We start from the raw sequence: 12,417 nt of genomic DNA, 5'->3' as shown, positions 1-12,417 counted from the left end.
ATTTCCGGTTTTGTCCTCAGATTAAACTCGTCAACATAAACATTCCCGACATCATTGATGGCAGACCGTCCATCATCCTGGGCCTCATATGGACGATCATTCTACAGTATCACGTGAGTTCAGTATTTTTTCTTGACACTTTTTGCAACACATGTACACTAGGATTAAAACTAAAGTTCCTCAATTGCTGCCTCGGTTCTTTATTTTTATTTTTATAGACATTTCCCTGTTTTTATCTCCTAAAAATGATGACTTTTTGACGTTTGATGTTTCCTCAGATCGAGGAGTTGGCCAGCAGCCTGTCCTTTGACTCGCGTCAGTCCTCCATGGAGTCTTTGGCCAGTCTGGACTCTCGCTCCACTCTGTCGAGCTGCCGCTCGGCCAGCAGCAGCCCACTTCCTCCCCGAGGCTCGCCGCTGCACGCGCGCTTCAGGGTTTCTGCCAAGAAGGCGCTCCTGCTCTGGGTCAGGGAGCAGTGTCACAGGTCAGCACCTGCTCGACTGAACAGTGAAAAGTATCAACGGACGCCACAACAAAACAGTGTAGTGGGCAAAAAATTCCACAAGAAATATCAAGAAATTTGATTTGAAATGAGCTTCAGGTTAGCAAAGTACAAATCTGTGGTTTTAGCAGCAGATTTTACTTGAACTCCAACGTATCTTTGGTACAAATTTCACAATGCTTTAAAATAGTAATCTTTCCTGGACTCAGTCTGGTCACTCTGGACGAGCTGATGATTAAAAGTTACCAAAAGCGTCACTTAATGTCACATGGTGTTGGCACTAAGGGTGGGCTTTAGTGGTAACGGGGCTGATTTGCGTTCCTCAGAGCCGGCTGTACCATCAGCGTGAAAGACTTCAAAGCCAGCTGGAGGAGCGGTGTGGTCTTCCTCGCCATCCTGTACGCTCTGAGGCCCGACCTGGTGGATCTGTCCAAAGCCAGAACCAGGAGCAACAAGCAGAACCTGGAGGAAGCGTTTGGCATCGCCGAGAGAGAGCTGAGGGTTCCCCGGCTGCTCGAGCCCGACGGTGAGCCACCAAACTACTGATTTATCCATGTTCTCTATTCATAATTCAACTAAAGAGGCTCAATGTACACATTAGACTTTAGTAAATGTGTTTCTGTGGAGTCATGGCTGAAGATCATATCTGTGGTGAGAGTCATTGACGAATGTGATTAAATGAATTCAGATGAATAATAATGATAATGATAATAACGTGTGACATTACAGACCCCTCAGGGTTCCTTTGAGTCAACACTGTGGGAACATTTTAGAAATAAGATAAAGTGGTGTGAACTAAAGTAAAGTCTAATGGTTACACCCTCAGCACTGAACAGCAGGACCTGGACTTTATTTTCCTTAATTTCATCTGCTAAAGAAAACAATCCATTCCACATAGATTCTTTCTCAGTTTATAATTATGAGGCGTGGAGTTCTGTTCAGCGTTTTATGTCAACATCATTTTCATGTTTTCACTGCATTATTTCAACTTTTCATCTCATCGTCGACTTTTTTTATGCCCTGATTTAGATTTGTTTGTAGATCAGTTTTGCCCATTTATGTCTTAATTTTAACTTTTTATTTGATAAACTTAGACTACCTATATATATATTTTTTGACTTTTGATCTCATAATGATTTTTTTTTTTTTTTGACTCACATATTTATTACTAAAGCTTTTTTCTACACATGTCAAAAGTTAGGTAGCTGCGTAGCAGGAACTAAGGTGATGCCATGTGAATATTATCATTATTGTTATTATTGTTGTTATTTATGGTAATGATTGTGAAAGTGCTGAGTGCAGCTGAGGCTGAGGCAGAGCCGTGCCCACTGAGCCTGAGGGCGAGTGAGATATCTGTCTGCTGACTCTCTCTCTCTCTCACACACACACGCACACACACACGCACACACTCTGTTTGCTGTATAAAAGCACAGGCTTCTTTCACTTTGCTCCGACTGTTGACTCGTTAGCAGACGCGAATGAGTGCATGGTTTTTGTTTTGCAAAAGGAGCAGGAGGTTACACCTCCATTCCTCAGACTCACCTGCTGCAGGACACGAGCTCCACCGGCGTCTCAGTCTAAACAGAGCGCGTGACAGTGACAGTGACAGTGACAGTGCGTGGTATACATATGTATATGTGTACATGGTAGAGGAGAGTGAGTGTGATCATGGAGGACTTTGATGTGGATGCAGATGTGGACGTGCGGGACCCCGATGAGAAGTCCATCATGACCTACGTGGCTCAGTTCCTGCAGTACTCCAGGGAGCTGCCGCTGACGGAGGAAGAAATGCAGGTATGTGTGTGTGTGTCAGTGTTGATGGTGATTAAACAGCTCAGGGGGCATTTTTAACGTTAGGTTTTGCAGTTGTTAGATCACTGCAGTGTTGTGTCACAACGACAACAACAACGACAACAACAATCAGCGAATGAAAAAATATGAATTTAAAACAATGCAATTTGTAACCGAATACTTTACAAATACTGTTACCCAGGGGTTATGGTCTAATGCTAATTCATGTCTTTAGATTCTCAAACCGTGGGTCGGGACCCACAGATGGGTCGCGGGGACATTTATTGTGGCTCTCCCAAACAACCTTTTTCCAGAATTTTCCCAACCTCTTTAGTTCAGATTTATATGTATACGTTTTACCTAAGATTTCAAAATGAAAAGCAAAATGAATTTGACTTAAATTCACAATTATCCTTTCCTAGTTCGTTACGTCTTATTTGTTATTTATCAGTTATTTACAGGTTGATTTAATAGCACATAAGCAATTTTTTTTTCTTTCAAATGGATATAAAGTGTAATGCAAACTAGATTTAAAAACATATATATAAAGTGTAGATAATATATATACAGTATATTATATCATTATTATTATTATTATTATTGGTGGATTCCTCTTTTTAAAATAAAGGTTTCAGTGGTAAATAACTGGTGCATAATTAAGCATTTTCAAATTGCAGTTAAAAACAAACCATTAGTTTTATTTTGTTTTTAAAACAATTACAGTGAATATTGGGTTGTAAAAAGTTCACTTTTCCTCCCCGGACCATTCAGACTTGAGGCTGGTGTGAGTTTAATGTTGACGAATCCTAAACATCCGGTCAAACATGTAGTTTTATACGTGTAAACACGAGGCAGCGGAACAACAAATGTGTTGTTTTTAAATGGACGCCACACAATCATCTGATCAACTGTGATGTTTGTTTATACAGACGCAGACACGTGTGAGGAAGATCACATCAGATTAGATTAGATTATCAGTCTGCTCTCAGTGTTTTTCTCTGCTGAATTACAGCAGCAATAACAGCTTTCAGAGCAGATTTGGTCAAATGAGCTCTGCCCAGGTTGATTAAGCATGATTGTTGTGACTATGAAACATGTTTAGAAGTTCTGCCTGTGTCTGTTTTTGTTTTGTTTTCTTTCTTGCCTTCACTTATCTCTGCCATTTCCTCCATTTCCTTTTTAATAGTAACATGATATTTTGGGGGTTGCTGTTTTCTTTGCATCACTTTGTTTCCTGTTTGTTCCCTTCTTTCTTTTTTCTTTCTTTGTTTCCTTCTGTTTTTCCTCTTGTTCCTTGCAGACTCAGTATCTGACGCCTCCAAAAAGTCCTTCTCCTGTCAACCTGCCTGTTCACTACACTCCTGCTATCTCTGCTTCTCCTCTGCGACAGGTAGCATTTCATCCCTCCTCTTTCACCTGTTCACACATCATTACTCTCATAATCCAGAGAGGGATTACATGTCTCATTAGGTAATTGTTGTGTTAGATTATTTTAAAACTAAAAATAAAATGAATACTGACCTTCCTTCCTTCCAATCTATCTTCTGACTTATTGATCTACTGTACACACCTATTAATTTACCGACCAACCTTCCTACCTACCTGGCAAACTATCTTCGTGATGGAGGCAGCAGTGGATCAACAACTCCTGTGTGCTGTGATGTTAAAATCACTGATTTTCTCTATGGAGTTTGGTGTGGGAGAGTGAGTGGTTTACAAACTTTAGTTTCCTGTTGTAAACGTCTGTGTAACAGTGAGATAAAGACGTGAACATGTTCTCTTGATATCACGAGTAACTCGCTGTGAAATGCATTTATTTTATTAGGTGACTCTTTTGTTGAGTGGCTAAAATCTGTTTTTCCACATGTCCACGTTGGCAGCGATGTTTATAAGTGATGTTTTGTGTGAACCTGCGTTACCTGTGTCACAGTGCCACACCCCCCCCCCCCCCCCGTCACCAGTTTGTGTTTTAACATTCCAGAGGTTTGTGTTGTGTTCCTTCAGCGTGTTTGGAACAAACAGCCTCAGTCTCAGCTGAGTCACACGCTCTAAATCAGCCACGACAATCCTTTTGATAAACACCGGCGAACAACTCTAGATTAAATTTCTGACAATTAAGTATCTTGAAGTAATGCCAGGAAAAACTTACTGTGTTGAGACATCAGCTGTAATTCAAAGATACATAGCGAGAGAGGGAGAGAGAGAGCGCAGTCGCTCCGAGCCAAGATAATTCTCAAATCACATGGTGGCTCACAGCAGGACTCATCATGCACAATTGAACTTGTCCGCCCTGTTCTTTGGGACAGAGTCCAAAACCACAACTGAGGGTGTGTCTCCCTCTGCCTCCCATGAGACCAATGCAGCGCGCAGCGTCTCCCTCCACTCGGATCCAGCAGGGTTCTCCTGCACGCCGGACAAAACACCTGTCGGATCAGGTTTCCCCGGGGACATCAGCATGTCCTTGTGCAGCTGCTGCTGCTGCTGCTGCTGCAGCCATGCGAGATTTTAATCCGCCCTGGAGCAGTGTTTATGTATTCACTCTGCAACGATTGTGCAAGAAAATAGGTTGAAAATAAAGCTTCTACACTCTCTGCCTTCTTATAGACACTGGGTCAAAAATAACCCAGGGTGAGGTTGGAAATAAAGTATGTTTTTCACTCGTCAGAACAAGGCAACACTGTGCCTGTTGCAGCCGTGTCGCCAAAACAAACATGCTTGTGGGCTCGGTGCTCTGCTGTGCACAGACTTGCTGTCAACGTGACACATGTTTGGTTGTGTGGGGGAGTTTCTCATCACTGGTATCACGGGGATCGATCGTGAATATTATTTACATCACAGGTTAATTTGAGGATTCATTTCTGGATTAATTGACCTGCCTTTGGTCCACTGAATGTCAGAAAATGGTGATCAGTGTTTCCCCAAACCTGGGAATGATGTCTAATTTTGTCCACAAACCAAAATAAATACCACTTTTACATTTATTTAATAATCAGATTAATACATTAATTGATTTATTGTTGCAGTATCTAGTTGTTCCATTTTAATATCCCCGTTGTGGATTTAATAAAGGATTATCTTAAATGTCAGGAAAAGATCAATCGTTGTTTCCCAAACCTCAAACTGACGACATCCTCAAATATTTAGTTTTGTCCACAAACCAAAGTTATTCTGGTATTACAGTCATAGAGGAGCAAAAATAAAATGTATATTATTTTAATTCATACGTAGTATAATTTATCATGAAATACTTTTGCGGAATCAGAACTTTCTCTATATCTATATATTTATCTTTTTCTTTTTGCGTTCTTAAAACAAGAAATGTCCTCATACACACACACAAAAAACCCCCAAATAAAAGCCACTCTAAACGCTGTAGTTTATATGCGGTGCTGTGCTCCGCTACAGTAATACAACCAAAATGTTTCATGTGAATAAAAAAAATGCAGTAGTTTATGTACATTTTAAATTAAGTTTTTATATGTATATGTATTATTTATTATGGTTAGACAAAGGTTATAAATAAATATAAATAGTTATCAAGTCTAGAACTCCTGACTCGATGTTCTTTGGATACAGAACCAATTTGAGAACTGCACTTTACAAGTTCAAACTGTGGAGGGCAGCATTGCACCTTCCTGCGTTGAACCCATTGTTCCTGTTGAGATTATTATTTTTTCTCCAACGGTTATCGTGCATAAAAACTCTCGGTGAAAATTGCGATAGTAGTCGACAGCGAGAACCCGTCCGTAGCCCCGGGGCTCTGTAGCGCCCCCCAGAAGTCGTGTTATGGTCAGACGAAAGTCATAGGATCGGTAAGAAATTGGTGAGCTTGTCGGGCTCACTCCAAAGTTTCTTGAGGATTGTTTTGGGAATGTTTGATACCAGAGAAAATGGCCAAAATTGCGTTAAATTCAAATGTTTTGATTTCTTTCGTGTATACACAAACTAGTGTAAAATGACATTTAAAGTTAAAAATAAAAGTTAGTACTCTCCAGGCATGATGGCAGCAGTCCTTCCAGCTGAGCCTGAGTAGGTTTTTTGTTAAATTTTATGACTTTCTAATAGGTAAATTTCCTCTCCAGCCATTGTTTTTCTTGGAATAACCTTTATCTTTATCCTTCACTGCTCACTCAGTTAAGATTAAATAGCATGTCATAACATCACGCTGTTGCCAAAACACTTCATAAGTAAACAGTGACATTAATACATATAATGCTATAGTGACTGGGATTCCCTCAGGCTGAAGCGTACACTGCGTCAAGCGCATTTATACTTGGCTGCTAAAGGTGCTCACTGAAAAGAACTATGATTAGATCAATTCCTGAGGCTTTAGCTTCTGTAAGTTTGGTATTCTTCGTGTCATCACCTTTTTGTCTACAGTTCTGAGTAATCGAAACTTCTTTCAGTGTAGAGCACACACGGGCAATATAAGGCTCTGGGGCCTGATCTGGCGCGCAAACCACTCTTATCTGGCCCGCGACGTCTTTAACATTTTTAAACACTGTAAACACGTATCTCATGTGTGACCTTCACATTAAAAGCATTAAACACAGCCTGAATTTTATTTTGAAATCCACTTAGGAAAGGAAATGTATCAGTGAGGTTATGACACAGCTTGACACTTTTTCTATTTTTACTTTTAACATGTAATGTGTATATATTAAAATGGGTTTCATGATCATTATTATTTCTTTAAAACGTTACATTCGTGGCCCTCTGGACGAAAATGTCACCCACCCCCTGGTGTAGAGGAAATGCATTTCTGTTTCTACGTCCCTGACCTAACTTTTAAATATACACAAATGTCTGTTTGTGTATATTTAACCGTCCTGTTCTCTCGGTTTCTCTATTGAACTGTGTTTAGATCTCGTGGATCTTGTAAGACGACTGTGAACTGGCTGGAGTTTGACTCGTATGCATGTTGCCCAGAAAATAAGGAAAGGAAAGAAAAGCAAACACAAATGAGGAAGGGAAGGAATAATAATAATTAAAAATTAAAAAACACAAGGAAACCACAAAAGAGCAGGACAAAAACAAAACTGAACAAAATGAATAAAGACACTGGGAGCACAGTCATGATGAGGAAGGCGGGGGCAGAACAGAAAGTTAAACTTAACAAGGTAAAAAACTGCAAAATAAAACAAGGAAACAAGGAACAGAATACGCAAAAAATAACATCTGGAGAACTCTACCGTGAATTCTGCCAAAAAAAATACGTCATTCGGCAGTTTTGAAGGGGCAAACACTTCTTGTCTCCTCCCCTGTTCTGCTGCTGTATACACACTAACGCTCCCCGCAGTCAGGTCTGATAGTTTTGCCTGTTTTTGGATGGACACAACAAACAAATATTATAGTACTGTGTTTACAAAGTCCAAGCAGAGGCAGAATGATAATAAAAAACACTAAAAATAGTGACACACTTAAGCTTTAAACAGGGGCCAGGGGCCTCAAAGTCAAACGAGCTGGGGGCCACGTGAGCTTCACGTCAACAATTTCAAAATAAAGGTGTTAGTTTTGGTCAGAAAAAAGAATCAATAAATACCAAAAATAATGGTATTCGATAATAATAAATACTTTTTGCTTTGTATTTTCCACGTTGCCAGGCAACGCCTGATCGCAAGGCACAGGAAGTGACGTGCTGGCTGGTTCAGGCCTACGAAGAGCTTCTGGAGGGATGGGACTCCACCGAGGGAGAGAGCTACTCCGAGAGATACCACGTACGTTCACAGCTTCATACCACTGTGTTACCTCACGTAAATATGCGGTTCACTGAAAATGTGACAGGACAAGATGGAGGCAGATGATCCGCTAAAGAAGAAGAATAACAAATGTAGCTGTCAACACTGTTCTGACGTCACATGACTGACACTGTGGGTGTCATTTTCCCTCCCTCAGGTTTTCCAGACGTTCCTCGTGTCCTTTAACGAGCAGCGACGTCCCATCATGCCTCTGCTGACGGCGATGAGACGAAGCCCGAAACTGAGCAAGGAGCAGCAGGCTCTCAGAGAGGCCTGGGACGCGCTCACCGAGAAGGTCAGTTCATCTCGTAAATGTGTCAGCCCATGGGACACGACTCATGTTTGTTTACGCCACCATGTTGGCAGGAAATATGTCCATGGATGTGAAGAGTGCCCGCCGCTTCCTGCCAAAAGAGCGGCACTTTAGTTGCATCACGTTACCGGAGTTCTATATTTGAATGAATTTGTTTATATGAGAATAATATCATCCAGCTTTATGCAGACACTTATCATTCTTTAATTCCCAGTGCTCTAAACATCTTAAATTAATTAACAATAAGTAATTAAGGTCACCTATACATCTGTAATGACAGACAATAAAGTTAATTCTGATTGTGATACTCACTGTACGGCTGTGTCTGAACGTGCCGTCTTTCTCTCTGCATTTTTTAAATCTCCAGCTTCGTGAGTACAAGATCGAGTTGGACACGAGTCTTCCACCGCCGCTGGACGCAGTGGCGCGTTGGCTGCTGAGAGCAGAGGGCGCTCTGTCGGAGGAGCAGGGTGACCCTCAGGACCACGGCCGCGCTGCTGACGAAGCCCGGGAGAAACAGGAGCTGCTCAAGGTGAGGCTGAGACAACAGTTTTCTCTGCTTCTTTTTCGCCGGCTCTTCCACAATCAACATGTAGAATAACGCTATCACTGCCTTGATCTTAAAGCCGGTACCCGGCCTCTCGCGAGACCTCCTGATTCTGAGGACTGCGGATCGACGGCCATGATCTTGCAAGGCTGCCTTTCCCTCTTACAGACATTTAACCGTCACAGTGACCCTGAGGATGGCAAATTATCTCCGCTTTAGGTGTGACCATAGGTTGATGTCGCTTCTCTATGTGTTTTGTTGAACAGGAAGTTTAATAACAGTGCGTTTATGTTAATATTCCGCACAAACACAGAGGAACAGCGTCTTTCGAGGACTTGCAGGCCCCCAGTAAATCCAGTAGACCAGGATGTGTGTGTGTTTGGCTTCTCCACTAACCCTGAACTTCGCATGATCATAAACCTTTTTTAATCGTTCATATTTGGCAAAGAAGTCTGTGACTTAAATCTCTGACTGAACAAACACAGGCTCCTCAGGCTGTTTTTTTTTCTTTTAAAAACGATTTCATCTCAGTATCACTTCATTTACTGTTCAGAGAGAGTGTTTTTTTGTTTTTTTATTAGTTTACAAAAGATTGTCTCAGCTTGTCGATGAACGTGTGAACGAGAGCTCACTGCTGAATGTTGCCGCAGGTTTGCCTGGAGGAGATGCCGCAGCAGCTCAAGACCTTTCAGTCCTTCCAGAACTTGGATGAGTTTGGAAATGTGATTGTTCCCACTGACAAGATAGACGAGCTGAAAAGAAGGTGAGGCTGCTTTTCCCAGGTGAGGGTTTCGAAATGAATTGTTTGTGTTAAAATCAGCGACCGAAAACTGAGCAGGGTGAAGCCCAAGGCTCATTTTGGTCTAATCCAGGGGTCTGCAACCGGCGGCTCTGGAGCCTCAAGTGGCTTGTTGGCCCCTCTGCAGTGGCTCCTTGTAGCTTTGAAGAAAAAAGTAGTGTTTATTTTTATTTAATTTCCACGTTTTTCACCCTTTTTTTTAGAGATGAATGCATAAAAAGTGTTTCATCCGATGTCTACGTCAAATTGCGGTATTAAAAAAAACCTCGAATTTGGAGTCCTGTCCATCTTTGGATCCACGTATGTATTTATGCAATAAATAAATAAATAATGCAAAAAAAAGGTTTTCTTAAGAATGAACTCCATAAAATGAGTTTTATTAAAGTAGATTATCTTTAAATATGTATAATAAACATGAAATTATCTTCATTTGAAGAGTCAAATAGGTTTTTTTTGCGGCTCCAGATTAATCTTATTTGGGCGGAGAAGGGAACAAAAATGTCTCTTTTCATTCTAAAGGTTGCAGACCCCCTGGTACTCACTCTGTGGAGCTCTCTCGACTATACCAGTGTGTGAAGTATTTGTGAGGTGAAAAGTCCGTAGCTCGTAGTCTCAATTATCCGTATATAAATACAAGGAACGTTTGTCTCTTAATCGCATTACTGACAAAGTTCGCTTGACAGGCTTCAAACTTGGCAGGTGTTTCTTGGAATTCTTGGAGGAGAGCCAGAATTGGACTTCCTCTAAGCGGTCGGAGAGGGAAGAGGGCCTGGTGGAGACATAGAGCTGGGTGTCATCCGCATAGCAGTGGAAGAAAATGTTAAATTTTCTGAAAATATGGGGAAGAGGGGAAGGAGATAGATAATGAACAGGAGGGGCCCCAGGACAGAGCCCTGGGGAACACCACATGTGACCAGGGAGGATTGGGATCTGTTGGAAGTGGTCGGAACGCTAGGAAGTGAACCAGGTAAGACAGGTGCCAGAGAAGCTTAGTGAAGTGAGTCTGTCCAGGAGGACGGGGTGGAGTGAGATCTAGGAGGATGAGGATGTTGAGGAGTCAAGAGTCAGCTGCCAGCAGGAGGTCGTTGGTGGTTTTAACGAGGACTGATTCTGTGCTGTGGGAGGATCTGAAACCAGATGAAGAATAACAGTATTATTAACGTTTCTGAGGAAATCTGAACAAAAGCCTGTTCCCGTTACCTGGTCGGTATTGAAAGTTTTCTTGTAAATAGTTCAATGTTGTTTTGCATAATATTGGCATTTTATTCAATCACACTTTAAGATATTTTTTGCTGGTCAAATAAGTGTAAACATTAAAAAATTAAATGGAAAGAAAATTTAATTTGTTCTTAATTCCAGTTTACCCTCGTTTGTTTGACCTTGGCTGGCTGTACCTCATAACCTCGTAACCTCTCCATGGTTACCGTCCTCTTCCTTTGGTCTCATTTGACCAAACCAAGCACACGCTGCCAACTGGACTAGAACATCTTGTGCTCCATGTAGTCATGAGCAGTCCTTATCAGACCTTTTTGGATCTAGATTATATGTCCAAAGTCTTAGAGACAGGGTGAGGAGTTGACGCGTTCAGGGGAAACCTCCTTTACTTCAAAGGGAGGGAGTCAGTCGAGGTGGTTTTTGGCGTCTGATCAGGAAGCCTCCCGGCCCGCTGTATGCTGGAGGTTTTCCAGGCACAACTATCTGGGAAGAGAACCTCGGGGCAGACACAGAACCAGCTGGAGGAATGACATAACCCCCCTGTGGCCTGGGAACACCTCAGATTCCTCAGGACTGGAACACCTGATTATCCTGACACTACCTCGACCCAACCTTAAGATATGAAGAAGCAAAATAATTCATTTTAAATCATAATAGTTAACAACTGTAGAATTGAGGAAAATTGATTAATAAAAATAAGAAGGATTTTTGTTTGGTGAATGAGTTTTTGCTTGACCCACAGATGGGACAAGGGAGGTTTTTTGGGTCCCTAAGGAGTAAACATTAAACAAGCTCCTTTTCTCACCTGCACTTTCATCCTCACCAGGTTCACCGGCGTGAGAGTCACCGCCAAGTACCACGGGGTCAAGCTGGAGTACCGGGAGCAGCGGCACACAGTTCTGGATCTGTTGGGGCAGATCAGGACCAAGCTCCGCGTTTGGAAGAGGCCGTTCATTTCTCCGGAGGCCGTCAGGGTGTTGCTACAGGAATGGCATGTGAGTCAGAGTCTCTGTTCTGGTTTGTTAAAAACATACCTCAACAGCTGGTTGTGGGCCAGAGCTGAGTGGCTTGTTTTATGTTATTATATAAGTGAGATTGAGGATAATTATACTCCTTTAGTTGTAGGCCTTGATCTCAGAGGGTTTTCCCCACTGACTTTGGTGATTCCCTTCACGTTTCTTTTCCTGGTTCTAGCAAACGCTAATAAACAGCGTGCTATTCCGCACTATACGAGAGCTACAACTCCAGTTTTTTTGGTCATTTGGTCCATAAAATGTCAGGAAATGTTGATCAGTGTTTCTCATACCTGGACGTGTAAACTAAAATGAAACTTTTTTTTTTTTTGTTCAATGGAGCAAAAAAAAGCTGAAAAATCCCAGAAACTTGTTTTCATTATTTAAAAAAGATAATTTGACTCCTGTCATCCTGTAGAGGGCATTATTTTTGTTCCCATTGTCTACGTCTGTAGCATGTTTTTAAAAAATGCACTAACCAGAGCAGCACTCGTATTTT

General features: G+C 41.7%; 1 protein-coding gene across 1 annotated transcript in view; it reads left to right on the top strand.

Moving 5' to 3' along the window:
* syne2a (spectrin repeat containing, nuclear envelope 2a) overlaps positions 1-12,417 on the top strand; it is a gene marked incomplete at its 3' end in the record, with an annotated part of 35,621 nt that overhangs the window by 18,789 nt on the left and 4,415 nt on the right. The window contains exons 7-16 of the mRNA XM_058615620.1: positions 21-113; positions 279-484; positions 829-1,028; positions 2,196-2,296; positions 3,594-3,683; positions 7,897-8,010; positions 8,189-8,326; positions 8,712-8,876; positions 9,542-9,654; positions 11,732-11,900. Coding sequence (XP_058471603.1) covers positions 21-113; positions 279-484; positions 829-1,028; positions 2,196-2,296; positions 3,594-3,683; positions 7,897-8,010; positions 8,189-8,326; positions 8,712-8,876; positions 9,542-9,654; positions 11,732-11,900 — 1,389 coding nt within the window. The remainder of the gene's footprint in view (positions 1-20; positions 114-278; positions 485-828; positions 1,029-2,195; positions 2,297-3,593; positions 3,684-7,896; positions 8,011-8,188; positions 8,327-8,711; positions 8,877-9,541; positions 9,655-11,731; positions 11,901-12,417) is intronic.

This window comes from Solea solea, chromosome 18 (assembly GCF_958295425.1).
Source record: "Solea solea chromosome 18, fSolSol10.1, whole genome shotgun sequence".
Classification (NCBI taxonomy): Eukaryota; Metazoa; Chordata; class Actinopteri; order Pleuronectiformes; family Soleidae; genus Solea; species Solea solea.
Note: the sequence above shows the minus strand (reverse complement) of the source record. Positions and strands in the feature narration are given on the sequence as shown.